At 31.0% G+C, this 24286-nt stretch overlaps 1 protein-coding gene across 1 annotated transcript in view; it reads left to right on the top strand.

Annotated features, from left to right (window-relative positions):
* Nucleotides 1-1212: 1212 nt before the first annotated feature.
* LOC111625158 (voltage-dependent calcium channel type A subunit alpha-1-like) overlaps nt 1213-24286 on the top strand; it is a 187178-nt gene continuing 164104 nt past the window's right edge. The window contains exons 1-3 of the mRNA XM_023368210.1: nt 1213-1384; nt 13139-13282; nt 20352-20553. Of these exons, the coding sequence (XP_023223978.1) occupies nt 13230-13282; nt 20352-20553 (255 nt within the window). The 5' untranslated portion in view covers nt 1213-1384; nt 13139-13229. The remainder of the gene's footprint in view (nt 1385-13138; nt 13283-20351; nt 20554-24286) is intronic.

Below are 24286 nucleotides of genomic sequence, written 5' to 3' on the forward strand. Positions count from 1 at the left end.
TTGCACATGGGCGTTCAAACAGCTAGTGGTGCCCCTGAGTGAAAGTAAAGAGGGATTACAGAAAATTCTGAATCGACTGTTCAAAACTGGATTGGAGAAATTCCATAAGAAAATAAATGAACAGAAGACAAAAGTAATGAAGGTTTCAAAGAGTGAAGATATGGATGAATTCCGGATCATCCTGGGAAATAAGGAACTTGAAGGGGTTAAAAAGTTTGAATATCTAGGAAGCTGGATAACGAGTGATAATAGATGTAATACAGAAATTAAAAGCAGAATTAATAAAGCAAAAGTTTCTTTTTATCAGATTAGCCATATATTAACAAACAGAGGCCTTGACATAAAACTGAAAATAAAGATCCTAAGTACAATGATCTGGAGTGTATTAACATACGGATGCAAGGCATGGACTCTCGCACGTGAAATGATGGAAAGAATTAACTCTTTTGAAATGTGGTGCCTGAGAAAGATACAAATAATAAGTTGGACGAGAAAATGACAAATGCAGAGGTTTTGGGCAGGCTGAGCTTGAGGAGAGAGTTGCTTATAAATATCCAACAAAGAAAAGTACGATATGCTGGAAATTTGACTAGAGGATCAGGAGGACAACTACTAAAGACGGTGATTGAGGGACTGGTGGAGGGGACAAGACCTAGAGGAAGACCTTGAAAGACTTGGAGAGACAACATTAAGGACTGGACTGGAAAGGATTTAAGAGAAGCCTGGAATAGGGAAACACGGAGAGGAATAGTTCATCAAATGCAACCCTCTGTAGAGAGGAGGCCACTGGATAGATAGATAAATAGATTTTTTTCAGTAGTCTTAATCAATTTCTTAATAAAATCTGAAAGATATTACATGCATTTGTTACAAGATTTTTCATACATTAATGTTATGTATTAAATTAATAAAAAATCTTATTTTAAAAATAGTTTTAATGGAATAATTTGCAGATTACCTGTATTTAAAGATCAGTTTGAGAGCAAGTTTAGATTATTACATGATGCAGGTTATTTACCAATTTTAACTTCCATTATTGATTTATCAAACAATTTTTCTGTTGTTTAAATTTACTTGATCATTATTAAAAAATTGAAAATTTTTGTGTGCTACAGATACTGTATATTCATGTATCATGATTTATTCTTGAAACCATCAACTTTATAAAAATATTAAAATATATTTTAAAAAATTTATACTAATTATTTGTAATTTCATTTCAGGCTGTTTTTGATTGTGTTGTAACATCACTCAAAAATGTCGTCAACATACTCATTGTGTATATATTATTTCAATTCATTTTTGCAGTAATAGCTGTTCAGCTATTTAATGGAAAATTTTTTTATTGCACTGATGAATCAAGATTATTTAAAGAAGATTGTCAGTAAGTTTAACTGTAATTTTTAGAATAAATTTAAAATTAACATAATTACTAAGTTAAGTATGTTGCTATATAAATTAAATTTCAGTGTGCATGCAGGAAAGATATTAATTCTATTTTTCAGTACAATCCTCAGTTGAATTTAAATCAAATTAATTAAAGAAAATCATGTTAGTTGACATTCACATAATATAAATGGCATCCAAGAATTTATGCTTAATAGTGCTTAAGTCAAATTAAATAACAAAAATTTATTGGGCTGCAATTTGAAAAAATTGTAGACCAATAAATTCCCCACTGCTGTTTGTCTATATTTCCTTAATCTATAGAATGGAGTTAGATGAAAGCTGAGATGACATAAGGAAACATTAGGGGCAGGAGACACAATTAACTATATACAGTCATTTGCGACCATCATGACAGTCTACAAATTGTGATCAGTTATTTTCAAATTAGAAACCGCACAATACATATTGTGATAGCTGAATTTAAGTTTGCAAGAACAATTCTATGGTGGCCTATATCTGAATCAGGACCAGTCATTTTAAAATTTCAAGTAATAGACTGTATTAACACACCTTCAATCACCATATATCATCAGACTATAATTTGGTAATAATGATAATTATAAATTACTAAAATATATGGCAATTGAAGGTGTGTTATTACATGTATCATATGTAGATAAGATGTTTATATATATATATAGACTGTATTTGCTGTGAGCTGGATGTTTGTTTGTGGATGGATCATACCTTGGCAGCTTCAACATAGATTAGAATAAGATTTTTTAAATTTAATGCAATAGATAATGATTGTATTTGTTTAATAATTTACTTTTTTTAAGTGAAATATAACATATTAAAATAAGGAATGGCCACTAAGAACTGAGAACAAACTGCCCACTGAGAAAAGGGAGGCATATACAGTGGGTCAGTTCTCCACTGTATATGCCTCTCCTTTTAGTTCACTTATTCATTTTCTTGCATCAGTCATGTTTTAATCAATGTTATTAGACATTTTTACTTGTTTTCTATCAGAGAGTGAATTTTAACTCAATAGAGCTATTATTGGCTAAAATATAGGCAAACTTGTATCTTGAAAATTGACAAGTTCCCAGTAACTTAATTTCTTCAGCTCATAATTACTTTCAAAGAACTATTTAGAAACTGTCAATTTTAGTATGTATTAGTTCTCTACAATGAATAGCAACTGAGTGATTGACTTTTGTATCTGTGTCACTGAATATTATGGACATTAAAACTTTTAATTAATTAATTTTTATTGAGTTATTTTATTATTATTTATTATTATTATTATTATTATTACTTCATTTTTTAATATAATTTAGAATTGTTATTATGAATTATAATAAAACAATGTATGAAAATGAAAGTCTATTTTAATTTAATCTTAACTCTGATGCAATAGAAAGAGAATTGTTTATTGTCAAGAATGATATATTGTTATATATCTTGATTAAATGAAACCTGCCCAGGTAGCATCTGTAACAAAATGAAGGATTAATGTGTGGAGTATAAATGTTGCAGACCTTACTGTTACATTGAATATTTATAAGAAGTCTCCCCAAGCATTGATACACATCTTCCATTATTTGATCATTTTGTATATGCCGTCCACAATAAAAGAACAAAGTTGGTCATTGAACCACTGCCACAAGGCCACCTGCACATCATTAATCTGGATTGTACTCCTTTAAAGCATTCTTTAAGGGAACAAATATATTCAAGTCATAAGGTGAGAGGTCTGGACTGTCAGGATCTGCAAAGCCTTTCAGTGTTTGGCATTCAGTGTATTCTTTATATTTCATGTGGAAAGGAATTATCATGTAATAAAATAGCACTCTCTGATAAGAAATCTAGCTTTATAATTGTGTGGGTATTCCTGAGGTAGATTGAAGTCATACCTCTTTTTGATCAGCAACAGTTTGGTGAAAACTGCCCACTGGTCAGTGGATGGCTTGTCTATGTTTTTCTATCCCATAAAGTCAGGATTCTTTTCTCAGGTAGAGTAGAGGAGGTAAGAGGGGTTGTCGGTGAGACATTGGCAATATTGAAGTAAAAGACACCAATTAACAACAAAACAATAATTTATTGGACAAAACTTAGATAATCTAGCTACATTGAAATTAACTCGAGCATACATGCGGAAGTGGATGGGTGCGCGCTGAGAGAGAGTTTACAATATTCATTATCATACCTCTAGGATTGTGGGTATTGAATGACTTGACAGAGTCTTTTTTTACGGATGGCTTTTTTTTACGACGGATCTCCTTCTTCTGTCATCACCCCTCTTTTATATCTCAAGTCATGTTATTGTTTTTCGCCAATCACAGATTTTTCGATAAGTTCCCAGTGATTCATTTTCATGTTCCTGAGAGATAGGAAACGGCTCCAGGGAAGGAAATGTGTTCATCCATTGTTATAAGATTTTGACAAGATTTCGAAAGAGGGAGAAATAGAGGGTTTCTTTGTTCAAATTGAATAAATATATATATAATTTAATTTGAGCTTCTTTATTTAATTTTATTTTATTCGGTCCGACCCGCAATTGCCTTGTGAAGTTTGTTTAGTGTGGTGAAATACTGTTGATCATTGATGATGATGTCCAGCCTTTAAAATCCAGCAGTAGTGTTCCATTAATATTAGGAAAAAGGGTAAGCATTACCTTTCCTGCTAAGGTCTGCAACTTTAATTTTTGGGACATTATGAACTCAGATGATTCCACTGCTTTCTTTCAGACTTGGGTTTAGATTCACAAACACTGTATCCTAATCTTACTTAATTGTACTGTAATTGAGTACACGAAAATTCAAATTTTTCTTCTTTTCTGACTTACAGAGGCGTAAAACTTTCTGAACTCTAAACCATTTGCTAAATGAAATAGAATTAGAATAAAAAGTAAAAAAAGCAAATCCATTTTACTTTGAGAGAGACTATTCTTTATTACAACTTATTTATCCCCAAATGCATTTTGCCAGTACACTGGCCTCTTCAGTAGGGCTCCAAGCTGCACAATACACTGGCCTCTTCAGTAGGGCTCCAAGCTGCACAATACAATTCAATTTGCCAATCACTTCAACTATCCATTACAATCTTTTACATCGTAGTTACAGTTTTTATATCTGACAAGATTTACCCAGCATTCCGCTGGCACCACACCATTATTTAAATTAACAGAGTTATTTTGTGTAACGATTGCAAAATGTTCTTTAAATTTTCTTTTTACAGTATTTATTTTTTTATACATTACTTTTACTTCATTAACATTAATTTGACAATTTTTACTATTACAATGCAAAAATACCAGAGAAGTATTTACCTTTAAACTTACTGTGGCAAGATGTTCTGACAGTCTGATTTTCAACTTTATATATGGAAAAATATCAAAAAATTTTTAGTGAAACTTTAATTAGCTCCAATTCAAAAAAACAGACTATTGGAACTGATGAAAATTGGTTATACAAAAAAGGATCCATTAGAAGAGGAAGGAGTTGCGTACAGATTGCAATGCATATATGCAGAGTCCCAAATTTTTACGCTATAGAGACAAAATGAAAGTTGAAACCTCCATCCAGGAGATTGAAAGAGGAATTGTTGGATTAGATCCGATAGAGAAGGATTATGTATATTGGAAAACTGTTTTAAAAAATCAAGAAAAGTGGAAAAAGGAGGAAGTAGGAACAATGGCATTATATATACTAAGTGTTGGCTGAAAGCAAACAATTTAATTGTGGCAAGAGAGGATAAAAGTAAACAAATGGTTATAATGAAAAAAACAAACTTATGATAAAGCCTTAGAAGAGTACATCAGAAAGACAGAATGTATTAAGACCAGCAATAAAATTGTTGAATCTGTTGATAGAAGAGTCAAGAAACTGAAGGGAACCAAGCTTGCAAAGGTTTTACCTTTTATCCAGAAATGCTGTAACCCCAGGTTTGGGATCCCTAGACTATTTGCCTTCACTAAAATGCATAAAGAGGGCAAGGAAGTAATGCTAATAGTGGAAAAATGTAAAGCATTTACATTTTTCTTAGAAGAAAGATTGCATAGATATATCTCCTCCCTACTGGAAAGTAGTATATTGGTTGCAAAGGATCCTGCAATGGTGGTTAAAGAGCTGCAAGGCATTACTTTGATGGATGAGGAAGTTTGAACAATATTAGATTATGAGAGCTTGTACCCCTTCATTAAAATTGAATCTTGTTTGGAAACACTATTGGAGTTCTTGTTTAGAGAAAACCCAACATTGGCGCATCACAAAAATGATGTTATAGAGATGGCTAACCTTGTATGTTGTGAATCCTTTTTCGCTTTCGAAGGCCAAACTTATAAACAAAACAGGGGAGTTCCAATGGAAAGCCCAGTCTTGGGGCTTCTATGTGAGCTTGTGATTAGAAAAGTTGAAGAAAGTGTTGTGTAGCTTCAGAAATAACATTGTTTACTGCAAGTGATATGTAGATGATATCTTTATAACATGGAGAAGCAATCAAGAAATTAGTAATTTCATAGAAAGAACCAATGAGAACAAAGATGGCCTCAACCTGAAGCTAGAGCAGAAAAGTTCCATAATGATACATTTCTTAGATATTAACATCGTCTTTAGGAAAGGGCATGTATCCACTAGTGTGTTCACAAAACCAACACCAACACATAGCCCACTCTATATCCTAGCAAGGTCCTATGATCCATATCGTTATAAACTAGCAGCCTTTCGTACCGTGGTTAGAAGGGCGTTTCTATACTGTGATAACATTATTGACTGAGTTAAAGAGATCGAAAGGATTATGCAGACAGCAGAAACCTTAGGTTATAAGAGAAGCATAATTGCTGGTATTGTTAGAAAATTTGAGGCGAGCAATAAAAAAAAGTCTCCAGACAGAGTCCTATTAAGTACACAAAGTTTACATTCAGGAAATATTTAGGAGGCGTCATGAAGGATATTGCAGGCTTTAAAAATTCTATGTCGGTATTGAAAAGAGCTCTGAATTTGTACAAGATTCTAAGAAATGATAAACGGGATATTAAAAAAGAAGATAAAGCAGGAGTTTATAAGATCCCCCTACAAGAACCAACAGTTAGGCATAACAAAAGGATTACATAGGAGTTACAATGAGAAATCTTGGGGTAAGGATCAGAGAACATAAGTATGATGTTAGAAAAGGATCTAACACAACGATATTGGCCCAGATGGCTCAAGCCCAAGAATCTGTGGTTGGCTGAGAGGAAGCGGAAGTCGTCAGACAAGTACACTCTCCAACTTTAGCAAAAACTGCCAAAAAAATGGAAATATACAGGAGCAAACTTGGTGAAAGATGCATTAATGCCAGAGACATGGAGGGTCTTCCCTTAGCTTGGAAGTTTGCCATTAAAAAGCTTACAAGTGGCTCTTGAACCGAAATACGATCTTTAATCGCTTTAAAGGAAACTTAGTAACTTCTATTTGGTTATGGTGGATTGTATTAATGTTTAGCTATAGTAGTATATTATTTATTTTTACATTTATGTATCATGTATAGTTTTTATTCTTTTTAGTTGATATGTTAATGGTTTTTGAATTTTGAACGTGATGTTCCATTTTATGTTGTATTCCATTTTCGAATGTTCTAACCTGATGATGATCTATTGAGATCAAAAACGTTCATTTTTAATAAACTCCCTCAGCAACTAATAAGGTGTTGGTTACTGGATTTTATAACTTTTTATTCTAATTCTATTTCATTTAGCAAATGGTTTAGAGTTCAGAAAGTTTTACGCCTCTGTAAGTCAGAAAAGAAGGAAAATTCAAATTTTCATGTACTCAATTACAATACAATTAAGTAAGATTAGAATATTCTGACTCCATTGTTTTAAATTTTTTAATTTATTCTTATACTGTTATCTTATGTTATGTTGAAATTCCTCATAAGTTACCAAAGTTTCATATTCACAAAGCACATTGTAATAGCTTTGATATTGTAAAAAGTCTTGTAACTATTACTATATCTAATAGTTATCATAAGTCAATGTACTGGGAAAGATGATGACCAAGTATTTTGCTCTATAGGTTGATAATCAAATTGGGTCATTGTTCTTGATTGTCTCTTTTAAAATATTTTTAATTCTTATCTACTAAGATGTCATCAAATGCCAAAAAAATTAATAGAATTTTTCACAATCAAATTAAAACTGCTTTATAGAATGTCATATGAAAATCTCATTTGTTATAATTTGTTGTTGTTAATTTCTTTGAAGCTTCTTCAATATTTCTATTAATATAACTACCAGTATCAATTTAGTAATAGTACACTTTCTGTTACATATCTTATTATGTCATTTATGAAGCATTTTAATTTTAATGAAATAAAACTTGACTATCATTCTTCCAATGTTGAAAATATGAGAAGTGAGAAAATTCTGAAAATACATCACTATGAAAAGGCTACCTATTGGCTCTGTTAATATGGAAATGGTGTGGCTGTATGCCATATTAGTGTATATATTCTATTCTAATAAAAGACAAGAGGGGCTATCTGCGATTTAGTGCAGACTTTACCCCTGTATGAATAGGAAGGAAGAGTAAAAGAAAGTAAGAATTAGAGAGAAGAGGAAATAAAGGAAGATAGGAAAGTGTGAAATAAGCAACCATAAGGCCCCCCACAGGACCCCATGGGCGCCCGCATCGTCTTTATTAAAACAATATTTACAGAGGAATACAAATAATTAACAGTAACATTTTCATATATATTAATTTAAGTATAGTTTAGTTTTCTCCTTTGTTCTTTGTTTCTTCTTCCTTCCAGAACTTTCTTTTTTAACTCTTTTCCCTTGGATGGGGTGACCAATTCTTGGAACCATGGGGAAAAATGAAAGAAAAGACGCTCTGGGGTCGGTGAGATAAGGGAAAGACATTCTTTGGCCCAGACCTCAAGGTGGACAGACGTCGAATGTGGTGCTCCAGGTTGCAAATGGCAATGACTGGAGAATTTGAGAGAGTTTGAGAAGAGAATTGGATTTTTATCATAGTTATGATAAAAAGGTGTAGTAACAAGGTGCAAGGAGAAACCTAGTGAAGACAATGACAACAGACTTTTCAGAAAAAATTCAACATGGTATCCCACCCAAAATTGTGAAGTCCAGCAAAACCCCGGGTATTTAACTCCTTACTGTATTCTATTTTCCTAGATTTTCTATTTCCTATTATTTTTCTTTCCCTAGTTTTAAGTTAGCACATAAGTATTAGTCATAGTTTTCGGTCACCATTTATATCTGTCGTAAACGGTACGTTTTGTCATTGTCTGCTGAAATATTGTTTGATGCCATATTGTGATAAATTACTGTGGAGTTGGAATTTGAAAAAAAAACCTCTTCATATATGCAAAATAAAATACTTTGTTTGACCATACTGTCAGTTATTGATACGTCTTTCCTTTGTCGGTCTATGTACATTTTGCGTGAACTTCACAGTGGTTACTAGTGATGTCACAAGACCTACTCTTGTTATCAATTTCTTCTGTTTTGTAGTAATTGCTACAACATGTTTTGTGAATACAAAATGTAAAATATTGTTATTTTCAGTAATTTTATGATATTGGAGAAGTACTATATCATATCTTATGAAATATTTGTGAATTTAGACCTTGGGTGTTAGCTTGTAGTGATGATATCATGTTTTATCCCAGCTACAGTATGCCTTAAAAACACACTGCCTTCAGCACAACATTGCAGATGTTCCAGTGTGCTTCATATGCAATATTGTTTTTGATCATCAGTTAACAGTTGTGTAATAATAATAAACAACGCTTTTTGCCCGCGACTGTAAATTACACAGAATTAGATAACCCAACAATTAGGGTATAATGTTTTGCAGGGCTTATCACACCAAGGCTGACTGGAAGAAGGACCAGAACTTTATAAAAAAGGTTTGGTCTTTAATAATCACATATCAAATTTAGGTAAGTATGCATTTCGGGTACAAGGACCCCTCATCAGCTTACAAACACATGGCAACAACGTAATAAATATAATACCAATAACCTGTCGGTACAACGGGGTAATCAACATATGCAGTGCACTGCATTTACAAATTATCAAAGTAACTTATACACTAAAACTAAATTATCAAGTATAAATCAGCATCCAATGACAATGTGGTATCACATATTATCTCCACCCGTAAATGTCTTAGTTTCTCCTACATTTTCCAAATTCTGGTAGACGGTTACACTATTAATAATAAATATTGTTAAGTATATTAAAACCTAAACAAAAGGAGGGGAGAGGAATCCAACAATGAACTTACTCTTATTAAACCAATTGGTCTCCAAATTTTAACACAAAACAAAATACAACTAATCTATAAGCCTTTGTGAAGTCAACTGCACTGTCCATCTGCATTTTACAAGGTGATGTGCCTAAACTCCCCACATCTGTTCAGCATCTGTTTCAAGGTTAAGTGAAAACAATGTCAATCCACCCCTCATGTAGCTTCAGTCCCATGTTGTTATTAATTCTGATGTCTTCCTGTATCTTCAGAATTTCTAGGTGTTCCTGTAGTCTTCTTTTAAGTTGATTGTTTTCTGTCATAATACACTTGATGCTATCTTTTAAAATTTCACAACCTTCAGTGTTGCAATGTTGTGCCACTGATGATGATATTAAATTATTTTTGATGGCATATATATGTTCTTTAATTCTTGTCTTTAATTTTCTACCAGTTTCCCCTACACATCTTTTTTTATGTGAACAACTGCAATCTAATGAGTAAACTACATTATCTTTTTCTAAAACATTATGTTCAATGTTACCATGTTTACTGTTTAGCAAATTTGCTATGGTGCTTTTGTGGTTTGGTACTAAAATAATATCTAATCTTTTTAATTCATTTTTAATTTTTCAAAAACACCAAAAACATATTCTATTTTTAGGTACACAGTCTTAACATCTATTGGTTGTCTATTTAACAATATATTTTTCCTTTTGCCTTTACTTGCTTCCAACCACTTAATAATGTTCTAGGGTAATTATTTAGATTAAACATTCTTATTATATTTTGTATTTCCATTTCTTGATCAGTGTGCAAGGTCGTTCTTTCTTTAATTTTGTTGATATACATTTGAAAAGTGTTCTTTTTTACATATAATCCAGGGCATAATAACCCAGGGCATAACCCAGGGCATAATAAGTTACCAAAGATATGTAGATGACTGTTTCATCATCTATGATAAAAGCATACTAGATATTGACTCTTTTGTTTGTGGGATTAATTTAATAAATAAAAATGTCCAATTTCAATGTGAAAAAGAAGTAGATAATAGACTGAATTACTTAGATCTTACTGTTGTTAGATTAAATGGCAAATTATTATTTAAAAAATATGTTAAAGACTGGGCTACTGATAAAGTTATTGACTTCAAATCTAATATACCTTTATATATAAAAAAGAACACTTTTCAAATGTATATCAACAAAATTAAAGAAAGAACGACCTTGCACACTGATCAAGAAATGGAAATACAAAATATAATAAGAATGTTTAATCTAAATAATTACCCTAGAACATTATTAAGTGGTTGGAAGCAAGTAAAGGCAAAAGGAAAAATATATTGTTAAATAGACAACCAATAGATGTTAAGACTGTGTACCTAAAAATAGAATATGTTTTTGGTGTTTTTGAAAAATTAAAAATGAATTAAAAAGATTAGATATTATTTTAGTACCAAACCACAAAAGCACCATAGCAAATTTGCTAAACAGTAAACATGGTAACATTGAACATAATGTTTTAGAAAAAGATAATGTAGTTTACTCATTAGATTGCAGTTGTTCACATAAAAAAAGATGTGTAGGGGAAACTGGTAGAAAATTAAAGACAAGAATTAAAGAACATATATATGCCATCAAAAATAATTTAATATCATCATCAGTGGCACAACATTGCAACACTGAAGGTTGTGAAATTTTAAAAGATAGCATCAAGTGTATTATGACAGAAAACAATCAACTTAAAAGAAGACTACAGGAACACCTAGAAATTCTGAAGATACAGGAAGACATCAGAATTAATAACAACATGGGACTGAAGCTACATGAGGGGTGGATTAACATTGTTTTCACTTAACCTTGAAACAGATGCTGAACAGATGTGGGGAGTTTAAGCACATCACCTTGTAAAATGCAGATGGACAGTGCAGTTGACTTCACAAAGGCTTATAGATTAGTTGTATTTTGTTTCGTGTTAAAATTTGGAGACCAATTGGTTTAATAAGAGTAAGTTCATTGTTGGATTCCTCTCCCCTCCTTTTGTTTAGGTTTTAATATACTTAACAATATTTATTATTAATAGTGTAACCGTCTACCAGAATTTGGAAAATGTAGGAGAAACTAAGACATTTACGGGTGGAGATAATATGTGATACCACATTGTCATTGGATGCTGATTTATACTTGATAATTTAGTTTTAGTGTATAAGTTACTTTGATAATTTGTAAATGCAGTGCACTGCATATGTTGATTACCCCGTTATACCGACAGGTTATTGGCATTGTATTTGTTACGTTGTTGCCATGTGTTTGTAAGCTGATGAGGGGTCCTTGTACCCGAAATGCATACTTACCTAAATTTGATATGTGATTATTAAAGACCAAAACTTTTTTATAAAGTTCTGGTCCTTCTTCCAGTCGGCCTTGGTGTGATAAGCCCTGCAAAACGTTATACCCTAATTGTTGGGTTATCTAATTCTGTCTAATTAACAGTTGTGTGCTATCCATTGTGAAAAACCTGATAGTTAAGCCTTTGCTGAATAGTGATTTGAATTGATATCAAAGCTGATATCTTGAAGAACTTGGTAACAAGGCAAGCATATAGTCTACCAATGGTCTAACTAAATGGCAATGATAACGTCATTAGTAAGTGTTAGACTTGTTAAGCTTGTGGAAATTGTGATATAACTGGTTAAACTTGTAGAACTGATTACATGAACAAAGAACAGAAATTGCACAAAAAATTACCCAACTTCTGTAATGGAAGGTCAGTGCTAGAAAGAGGAGAATAAAATGAGGTCACCATGATTAATTGCTCTCTAAGGGATTACCTACATTACACCAGCATTACCTACATTTCATTATGTAACAGAAAAACTTTACAAAATTGTTATGATGTAATGCAATATTCACATTGACACAACAGTCATCAACAACTTCAATTGTATTTTAACAGTAAGAACAACATTTGCCTGGTTGGAACATGGTAAATCACTTGTGCTGGTTTGATTGCTACTGATTACTTCAAACTTGATCTTCCAGTTCTGTTTTTGCAACACACTTTTTTCCATGTAATGTCTGTTTTCTGTGGTGAATCTAGGTTTGCTGATATCCTTAAGCATTTAAAAATTGAATCCTCACCTGTTAGTCTTCTTTGGACAAATTATTTGATATGTCATATTAAGTGAAATTTTCTGCTCACTGTGTAATGCCTGCAACCAAATGACTAATTTTCCTCAAGATGATATCTTACTCCTTCACCAGCACTATCTTACAACATTGTGTTCAATGTCCATCTTGAGGTTCTCTTGTGGTTTGCCTTGAGTGAGTTTTATTTGATCAAGTCTGATACATGCCTACATAATCTTGTATGAAGCATTTATAGTTTTTAAATTATTGAAATATTCATTATAAATTAAGAAATTTATTAATAAAAAGATATAATAATTCAGTATGTATGTAATTATATGTGACTGACTTTTTTTATATATTTAGAGGTGAATACTATGTATATTCAGACAACGATAGACCACCAACAGTAGAGAAAAGAGAATGGAAACAACAAGCTTTTCATTATGATAACGTGATGGCTGCTATGTTAACATTATTTACTGTTCAAACAGGAGAAGGTTGGCCACTGTAAGTAAAAGCTATTTCTATTTATGTAACATAATTTCAATATACAAGGAATAAACTTTAATTTCTTATAACAAATAAAATCCAACTCTGCTTTATTGAAATTTACAAACTTAAATTTAAAACTCAAATTATTGTTTCTCAAGCACTTTTAGGCAACTAAATCCATCATCTGGAGAACAACTATGAGCTAACTTCTTTACACAATTATTTGTGGCAGTTCACTTTCAATCTTTATGACATACTTCAAACTCATCAGGAAGTGAACAAACACAGATAAATTTGTAGAGAAGTTAGCTTGTTCTGATTATGGGCATGATTGTCCAAACGTACTTAAGAAATTTAGCTTATGAGATGCAATAAAGCATAATTTGGATTTTATTTGTTTTAATTTTAATAATTTTTTTTATTATAATAAGTTAAATTTTATTTTTAAGTATCAAACAGTGTTCTTAAGGACTGCTTTGCAAAGTAATGAGACAATGAAATTATTATGAAAATAATTATACGCTTGCATGCAATTCAAATTTATTTAATTATAATTAATAATCAAATAAAATTATTTTTAAACTTGAAAATATTATAGTAACTTTGTTAATTTTTGAATTTCTATTAATAACAGATTTATGAAATATGTGGAGTAAATGCAGCTAATATGGACCACCATGTTATCTTTGACATTACTTCCATGTAATTGTTGCAATTGAACTAACATTATGATGCAAGGTGCAAAAACTGATACCCAATTATATCACAACACATCTATATTAATCTATATTAGTTTCAGCATAAAAAGCTGTAATGTCAAAAAACTTAAAATGAAGGTAATATGAACCACTGTGGTCCATATTATCTGCACATAATTCACATTATAAGGATGCTTCTAGAAACACACAAAGTCACTATTTCTACAAAATTTACACAGAAATGTGTCTTCCTTCTGCACTAGCAAATAATTCAATGATGTGTCCAATGCTGACACTTCTGACACTGGATCCATTCCTCACCAGCCTGATAGCAGCAGAATAACTAGAGTTGCACTATTCTTTTCCTTCTAGTTTTGCAAGAAATAATCAAAAAAACAGTAAAAGGAATACCACAAACATGTCTAGTAATATGGACTATACCAGTGCAAAATTTGCTGATGAAATGGATTATGGTCCGTATCACCTGCAACTTTAAAACCAATTCTTAGCACCTATCAAACAGCAGGTGTGACTTTAACACTGAATGGATAATCAAGAACAACAACACAGCAAACTACCAAAAATTATGATATTTGGCAACATATCAGTTCAGCAGTTAAATGGGCTATGGTATCATTGACCAAAGTTGAATGGCACAAAAAACATCTTAGCCTCTTATCCATCTTCTCATTGAGTGGCAGTCATTTTCAGCATATAGGGGCAAGGGGGATGAAAGTATGTGTCATGCTATTGCTCTCTGAAAGATGGCATGTCACATGCCATCTTGCAGAGGAGGAGCTAAATTTATCTTTTGCCTGACAGACCCTTATGGATGCTGATGTTTAATTATTACCATCCGTGCACATAATGTGCATGCTCATCGTAACAAATCTTGTCAAGCTTTCGTTTGATTTAATTTGAGTATTCACATTCTATTTTGATGTGTTCCATTGATTATTCAGTATATTTTACTTGAGGAAGAACTATTTAATGGTTCAAAAAATGATAGTGATAAACTGTATTATTCACAAAGTACACCGGTAACAGATTCTGGACAAAGTGTTGAATAAAAACCTTTCGTCTGTTTCCGTTTTGTGTTTCTTGTTCTTCATGTGCTATTTTTTCATCTAGTGGTAGAAGTTTGAACTAATTATTATTATTATTATTATTATTTTGTTTTTGCATTTTCTTTTTCCCCATAACATATATACCAAGTTTCATCAAAAAATGTCAATGAGAACAGACTCTATACAGGTTGATTAGGGCAACTTTAATTATAACCACCTTCTATGATTAAAGATAGATTTTTTTAAACCTTAGAATAGTGATGCAGGCTGCTTCTGTAAGAAGCTGATGTATGTCATCAGCTTTCTACACAGCATTCATTTAAATCAGCGGTTCTTAACCTTTTTAGTGGTCAGCATCCCCTTGAATCTGAAAATGAGCTCTTGTACCTCCTTAAAAAATGTGTGTATATCTTTTATTTAAGAAAAAACATTTCATAAACAAATGTTGTGTTTATTTACAATATATATTACTATATAACATAAAAAGCAATATTTAAATTTTAATGGCTAGGTTTTTGTTGTTTATTCATAATAATTCTATTAAAACAAGGCTCTTTTTTTGAAAGAACCATGTGTAAGTCATCACATGCATTTAAGAATTTTCTGGCATTTGTTTTGATGTGTAAAAGTGCTGTATTCGAGGTATGCGAACACATCTCAACTAGTTTCTGTATTGCATGTGACAATGTGACTACATTAACTGCATGTTCTGACAACTGATGACAAACGCTATGTGCTGAGAGACGGTAGAGTAGAGAATGTAGAAGTGAGACGGTAGAGAATGAAGAAGTGGGGTGCTGTGTTGCCAGGTACCATGGTTTGTAGAGAACACGATTGCCTTGTTCATATTTGTTTTTTTTTTTTTTTTTTAATTTTTGAAATTTCTCTTGCACTTCTGGAAATGCTCTCTCCCACCCCCAGGGGTGCACGCACCCTAGATTAAGAACCGCTGATTTAAATGGACTGCTCTACTATTTTCTGCTCTGTTAACAGGAGTCCTGCCAGCTATGTGTAAAATGGGAGATCTGGAATATGGAAGAGTGTTCTTTTAAGCAATCTTTTCTCTTATTTGATGTGTTATTTATGTACAAGATATAGCGGAATTTTATACCTATGTCCAGAACTTAAGAACATACACAATTATTGTAGTGATAGCTAGAAAAAGTCTTGGTGATGAGCCTGCCATGTTATGAGTGCTGCATTGTAGTTTGAGATGGACATGTTCTTACTGACAGGTCTTTCTGTCTGTTGTATTGGTAAGCACTTTCCATCCATTCTTTGTTTATGTCCATTTGCTGTATGTATCTTTTTCACCAAAGGCTTACTTTTATTGCTTTGATTTGTAAAATCTTACAAGTTTTTGTGTGTTATCCTGTGTTAGATAGTTCTTGCAATATTTGTCTGCATTCATCTTTGATTCTCTTTGTTTATGTACAAATGTCATTCATCTTTATGTTTTGGACACATATATAGTAGAGCATCAATTATCCGACCCCCGATTAACCGTCACATCGGTTAACTGACTGTTCTAGTCGGCAAATTTCAAATGTCCGCTAGTGATGTGGCACTACAATATTTGGCTATGTCTTGGATACTTTAATATTATTTTTGTTAAATTTTTGCGTGTTTTAACTGGCAACATCGGTTTTACCATAGAAGGGAGGCCAGTATTTAAACGAGACTTAATTTTCTAATTATGAGTGGTTATTTGTTTTGTGAGTAATAAAATAATTTAAAAATAATTTTAACGATACAATAGTGACGATTATTATTTTAAAAAAATATTTGTTAGGCTTAACATCGATGAAAATTCAACGTGAAGTTGGTTAATAGCGATATACTAATATACTAATTATATGGGATATACTAATATACTATACTAATAATGTATTTTTTCATTCTTTTCGGTTATCCGATTTTTTCAGTTATCCAACCAACCTGAGTCCCCAATTGAGTCGGATAATCGATGCTCTACTGTAGTATCACATTCTTCAGAGATGTGAAAAATTTGAAATAATTTACATTCCTCAATGATTAGTTACAATATTCTAGAATATAACTTTTTTTAAGCATAATGTACATTTTCTGGTGATTAATTAAGGCAAAATCAAAACAGGATATTCATGATTGTCAAAAATACAGATTATTGTATGGTTATGAATCTTTCTCTCTGTGATTTGTTCTAGCATAATTCATATCTCTAATAATTATATCTATTTTTATTTTTTGGGCTGCAATTTGAAAAAAATTGTAGACCTATAAATTCCCATTGTTGTCCACCTGTCTGTCCTTCCTTAATCTCGAGTTGGAGTTAAATACATGAAATTCAAGACCAGATGTAAAAAGCTAAGGGGTAAGAGGCTCCGATATATGAACTTTCAATGCAAACTAGAAGTCACGTTATTTCAATTAAAAAATTTTCCCCTGAAAGGAGTTAGATAGATGACTGGATAGGTTGTTGTTGTTTATTCATAATAATTCTATTAAAACAAGGCTTTTTTTTTGAAAGAACCATGTGTAAGTCATCAGATGCATTTAAGAGATTTAACAATGTCATTGTTAATGGAAAAGTATGATGTACAGGGGCAAGACACTACAGTACTAATTTGAGGTGGAGAGTATACATTTTAAATGAAATAAATTAAAAATATGATTAAAATTTGCAGTCTGACATTGAAGCGATGTCACAATAAATAATTGCTCATGTTTTATGTAATTAATCTCTAAAACAAATTTTAATTTTTATGAAAGTTCTATTTTTGGATTATTGTAAACAAAAATTTTATTGGTAAAACTTTTATGTATGTTATATTCATTTATTTTTAAACATTTCATAGAATTTTTTTTATATTAATCTATTTATAAATTGTGAATATATAAAAAAATTTTTAACATTTCCAATATAAAGGCAAATTTATATTAGCAAATAAATTCTTCAAGTTTATAGTAAAAATTTGAAACTTTTACATGTTAGATGAATGTATTACCAATCACAAAATCTAGATAAAACTATATGTAATGTTATGTAATAAGTAATGTTGAATGATTATAGTTAATTAATAAAGAAGTAGATTTTATGAATTATGAAAGTTAAAATAATTGGTGTCATCCTATTACATAAAATTTTATCTAGATTTGTGAGAATTTTAGATAGACATATAACTGTTAACTGTTATAGCTATTTTTCACAATGCTGATAGAATATATAACAGTAGGATTTAAAATTCTTGAAAGGTCATCATTATAATTCAGACATTTTTTTTAACTTTTTGATTTTAATTTTAATTATACAGAGAATATGATATTATCTTAAAAACTCAAACTAAGTTTGTTGGAAATACCAGATATATACTTGTAGGCATTATATTCATGGCATTTATTTGAACAGCAAAGAAGTAATGTTGAATGATTATAGATAATTAATAAAGTAGTAGTTTTATGAATTATAAAGTTAAAATAAATTTAGTAAATGACTTATAACATCAGTTTTTAATTCCAGTTGATATCCAACATATAAAATTTTTTTTCTTAAAAAATTTGTCCAAAATCTCATGAAATGAACATTATTTGTTTCATCAAAATTGTTGCATTGTCATTTTGAGGATAACAGGTGTAGTTCAATATATATCACATCTTCACATGCCGTAATAATTACTAGAAGATTAAGGTGTTTTGACCAGTTATATATTGAGATTAAAGAAATGGAACAGAAGCAAAATATAAATTATAGACCATAAAAAAAAAATCAGGTATAACTGGTTGAAAAGGTCAAGGATGGTCACTGCATTGTATAAAAAATAAATATGTTTATTAATTCAAACAGATTATCATGACTCTAATTCACTATGATTACAAATAGGCTATGGCATATACAGTTTAATTAAATAAGTATGTTATATAAAACTAGCTCCCAAAACTCTTTTGTATCAATATCTTCAAGAACATTTAACATTGATAAAAAAAATGACCATGATAACATTATCAACCCTTGGATTGGAGATGGACATCTGCACCCATCTGGACCATATGAGAAAATCACACATATGGCACTTGGAAAAAATTGAAATTTATAAAGCATCAAAGGAGGACTCTTCCATCAACCCATCAACTATAAAGACAGCAACTCCCTTGCACAGGCTTGGAGGCTCTTGTTTGTGCTCCAAAATACCTCATTACAAGGCCAGTCACATTGCAGTTATCACTGACAAATCAGAACACTGAGTCTTTGGATGTGAAGTGTAAGTTCATTGTATTGATATGGTGTTTGAGTATTGTTGACATACCTGTACTTTAAAATCTCTGCAAGTATTGATCAGTATATGATATGTGACCATTTACTGTATACCACCTACATGATCTGTAGGTGTAATCTTGAGTAAATTGAAACACAAGGTGTTGCAATTTTTTTTGTCAGTGTATTATCACCTGTGTCATTTTTCAATGAAATACGTTTAGTTGGTATTTGCTCAGAAATAGAAATTTGATGCCAGCATACTGTTCTTGTAGATATTAGCAGTGCCGGCCTGAGGCAAGTTTTAGGATGGAGCAAGATCCTATTATGGTGCCTGGGGGTGGAACCTCGCCCACGCACTTGACCCATGCACGTCTCAACAGATAAGGCCATTCACATACTGGCCACATGCTTGCAATTAGAATATTGAAAAGTGAAAAAAAAATTTTTTCCTTTAATTTTTTTACCACTGAGGTGCCCCATAGGACTTAGCGCCTGGAGCAGCTACTCCATTCGCCCTATGGTAGGGCCGGCTCTGGATATTAGATTCAAATACCTTCTTGGTAGGGTTTTATGTCATGTGTTGCCAATTTGTAGCTTACTTGTTTAACGGGCTATTCATTAATTACTTGTGCAGTTTTTGAGCTACTTGTGACTCCCTTTATTTCTTGTGTACATTGATATTTTTTCAACCCCAACTCTCTTAAACTGTACTATAATTAAAGGATAACTTCTAACAATCAAAAACCATTATTATGTAGATTTGTGATTATTATTGTGTATTAATATTTACTTTTTTAAAAAAATTAGGAAATTTTATAACTTGAATGCATTGTATGCTAATGTGTGCTATAAAGAGAACTGCAGGCAGAGTACTATATTATAGGAATTAAAAAACTTTTGATGACAATAGTGAATTATAAAAATCATTGAATTCTTGATTATATCAGCATCATAAATTCTAGACTTTATAATCAAAAATAATAATCAGTTTTGAAACTTTATATTGATGGTGGACTGAAATTAATATTTAGTTTACATATTAGTTTTATATTATATTAAATAAAATAAATGCTTTTTATTTATAGTGTTTTGCAAAGTTCCATGGATTCAACATATGAAGATCAAGGCCCATTGCCCCGTTTTAGAGTTGAAATGGCCATTTTTTATGTCATATTTTTTGTAGTGTTTCCATTTTTCTTTGTTAACATCTTTGTTGCATTAATTATCATCACTTTTCAAGAACAAGGTGAAAAAGAATTAGAAGAAGGTGATTTAGATAAGAATCAGGTGATATTTTAAACTTTATTGTTTTTTGTAATAACTAAAATTTCATTATACAGTAGACTCACTGTACTGCAAAATGATGATTTAGCAACTCGCCATGATATGAGGCATATTCATAAAGTAAAGATACAAAGTCCAGAAAGTATTTCTAAAGAATTTTAATTTTAGATTGATTTATAATACTTTTGGAACATTTTTATTTATTTTTCAACATAGTTACCATGGATCTCAATGCATTTGATGAGCCTGGAAATGAGTTTCTTAATGCTGACATTGTAGAAATCTTTCACCTGACCTCGTCATCACCCTGTCTTTTAACCTTTTCATTATCGTCAAATTTCTTATCTGAGAGATGTTCCTTCAACTTTGGAAACAAGTGATAATCACTTGGTGCGATATATGGGCTATTTGATGAATGTTTTAAAACTTTCCACTTGAATGTCTGCAACAATTTTTGTGTGATGCATGCAGATTGCAGACTGGTGTTATCATGCAGTAGGACACTATTTTGTAATGTTTTGCCTGTTCATAATATTTTCAGCATTCTCCTTTCACACGAAGGAATCAAATACTGAATGAACTTTGCACTTGGTGGGATTACAAATTGACTTGGCCATTTTAAACACACACTGCAAGCATAATGATGATGCAATTAAAGTCAAGCAACTTCTGTCACATAACTCAGACCCCAACAGACACTGTACTGCAGCAAACTGAAAAAATAATTTTCTTTGATTTCTACTTGCTTTGTATCTTTACTTTCCAAATATGCCTCATACAATGATCAATGGAGTCCTGGCCAATCTCTCATAAGCATAATACTATTTTATTATTGATACTAGCTGTACCTCACCATGCGTTGCTATGGTTCAAAATGTATCTATTATAAGTGTATAACACTCCCCACGGGAGGGAATTTCGAAAAATCCCTTCTTAGTGTACATTCTCTTGATGTACCTTATTAAAATGCAATCAAAAATGCAAAAAACCGCATCTAAAGTAGAATAATGGAAGACCAGTTCTTTGCGGTAAGCCTTAATTTTGTCCCTCTCCCCCATAGGGGAAATTTTGACATCAATATAATATAAAAATACGTGTATTCGAATTCAATGTTGTGTCAAAATTTCAAAGCAATTGGTTAAGAACTTTTGGAGATTTATGATTTTGAACAAACGAACATTTACATTTTTATTTATATAGATAATGACCTTGTAAATTGTTGAAATTTCATTAGAGATATTTTTGAAACATTAGAACAACAAACATTAAAGTAAAAATGAATTGCCCATGTAGGTGAAAATATTCCTTAATATTTAAAAACAATTTATCGATTAAAATTTCATTTATTACAGTGGAACCTCAGTATATGACCTTAATCCATTCCTGGTGTTTGGACTTATACCGAATAGGACGTATACCAAACCAACCTTTCCCATAAGAAGTAATGTAAAAATGATTAATCTGTTCTCATGTAAAAAAAATGGCTGGCTTTAAACACCTCACTTTTCTGGCTAGTTCCTGCTTGATTTTTCATGAGATCAGCATGTATCTTTTTAGCTTTCTCACAAATAATTGCTTCTGATATGCTGTCGCCAGCACACTATTTTTCAGTTATCCAAAGCAAAAGCAATTTCTCAACATGATCTAATGTCTTCGATCTCTGTTTAGAAATTGATTTAACCTCTTTTGCAATGTTAGCAGATTTAATAATGTCTTTATTTTTCACGGTTGTTGATATCGTTGTTCTCGGAATGTGATATGCAACAGTTAAATCTCGAACACGCATGCCACCTTCATATTTCTCAACAATTTCTTTTATCAGTTCCATTGTGATTCTAATAATTTTTTTTAGTTTTCTGTCGCTTTTCATTTGCCTTTTTGCAATTCATGATTAATAAAAATAATAAAATTTTACTTACAAATTAAAATCAGAAGAAATTTAACAAAGCTATAAACTGTGGCACCGCAACATCTAGTCTGGTCTAGTATACCGAGAGTGCTACTTGTTCATAGGTGGCGCGTATAATTGAATTAAGTCATATACCAAACAAAATTTGTTTCGTCCAAACAGGATATATTCCGAATTGGACGTATTCTAAAGCAGATGTATACCAAGGTACTACTGTATATATAAAAAAAAATACTGTAAAAATAAATTTAACTTTTTCTATTTAATTCATTATCAAAATTATAATAGGTAAATATAAAAATTTAGTTACAATATCTTCAAATAAACAATGATAATTCCAATAATGATAAAGTGCATGCACATTTGTAGAATTTATTAACCATTGACTTTTTTTTATTTCTCTGTCATTTAATTATTGATAGCAAATTTATATAGTGATATGTTTCTTTACTTTTTAATTCTTTACTTCTAATAATATAATTTTAAAGGATGGTGTTTTTAAGTTTTGGAGTATTTTTCTTATGTAGACATGAAATTGCATGAAGTAATCAGCATCTTCCCACCAAAATTTGAAAATATTTGAAAAATTCAATATGAAAATCACTTGATAGCTTGTAGATATATTTGACATAAGTACAATTTGATGTGAGCAATTTGACTTGAGTAAGATTCGATGAGTGGTTTTTATTATTCTAATTTTTTTTTGTTATGGAAACAAAGTTACATAGTTTTATCATTCAGTAGTTTTTATTTATTATGTGAACATAGTTAGTTGCATTGATAGAGTCATTGATCACTATAAATAAACTGTAGTCACCAGATACTGTACATTAATTATACCCAATGAGCAAAAATTATTGTGATATTGTCACAATGCCAGGCTACAAGTTTTAATCATATTTTTAATTTATTTAATTTAAAATATATGATCTTGATCTCAAATTAGTAGTGCCTTGTCCCTGTACATTAAACTTTTCTTGATAACAACAGAGTAATGCCAGTCATCTATGTAACTCTCAACTGGGGGAAATTTTTTGAATTGAAATCATGTGACTTCTGGTCTAGACTGGAAGTTTGTATATAGTTAATTTGGGTTTCCTGCCTCTAATCTTGGTCTAGCTCAGGTCAAATCTGGTCTTGACTTTTATCTATTTAACACCGTTCCTAAGGTTAAAGAAGGACAGATTGATAGAAGGACAACAGTGGGAGTTCTACAGTTTTTTCAAAATGCGGCCCAACAAACATGATAGTTTTTAGCACAAAAGAAGCTTTTATAATATAATTAATTTTTTTTTAATTTATGGAATATTAATTCATTTGTAATGTAAGCAAATAATAATTTTAAAAAATTAAAAATTATATAGATTATATGTGAATTGTTATTAGTAAAGAAAATAGTGTATACTTTACAAAAATATTCATCCAACTGAAAAACAAAATCAATTCTTATGATTATTTTTTTTATAAAACTTGTCAAGTTAGAATAATATTGAATTGCTCGCATTGAATTGGCTTAGGCCCCATTTGATATAATGCTTGTTTTTGATAGATTGCCTAAAGATCACTATAAAATGAGTCTACTGTATACAAATTAAGAAGTTATAAAAACTTGAACATTATTATATTTTTATTTTAAAAAAATTATATACATGGTGTTATTATAGGAAATAATAATGTTTGTTAGATGAAATATAAAAATGTTTATCTATCTTTATAATAAGTAAGAAATATTAAAAAAAATTATATTATTTAATGATTATGATGTACAATATAACAAAATACTTAAAATTACAAAAATTTTATTTTAATATACAGTATGTACCATGT

The sequence above is a fragment of the Centruroides sculpturatus genome, unplaced genomic scaffold (assembly GCF_000671375.1).
Source record: "Centruroides sculpturatus isolate CEXI.00-Female unplaced genomic scaffold, Cexi_2.0 scaffold439, whole genome shotgun sequence".
In the NCBI taxonomy this organism is placed as follows: domain Eukaryota; kingdom Metazoa; phylum Arthropoda; class Arachnida; order Scorpiones; family Buthidae; genus Centruroides; species Centruroides sculpturatus.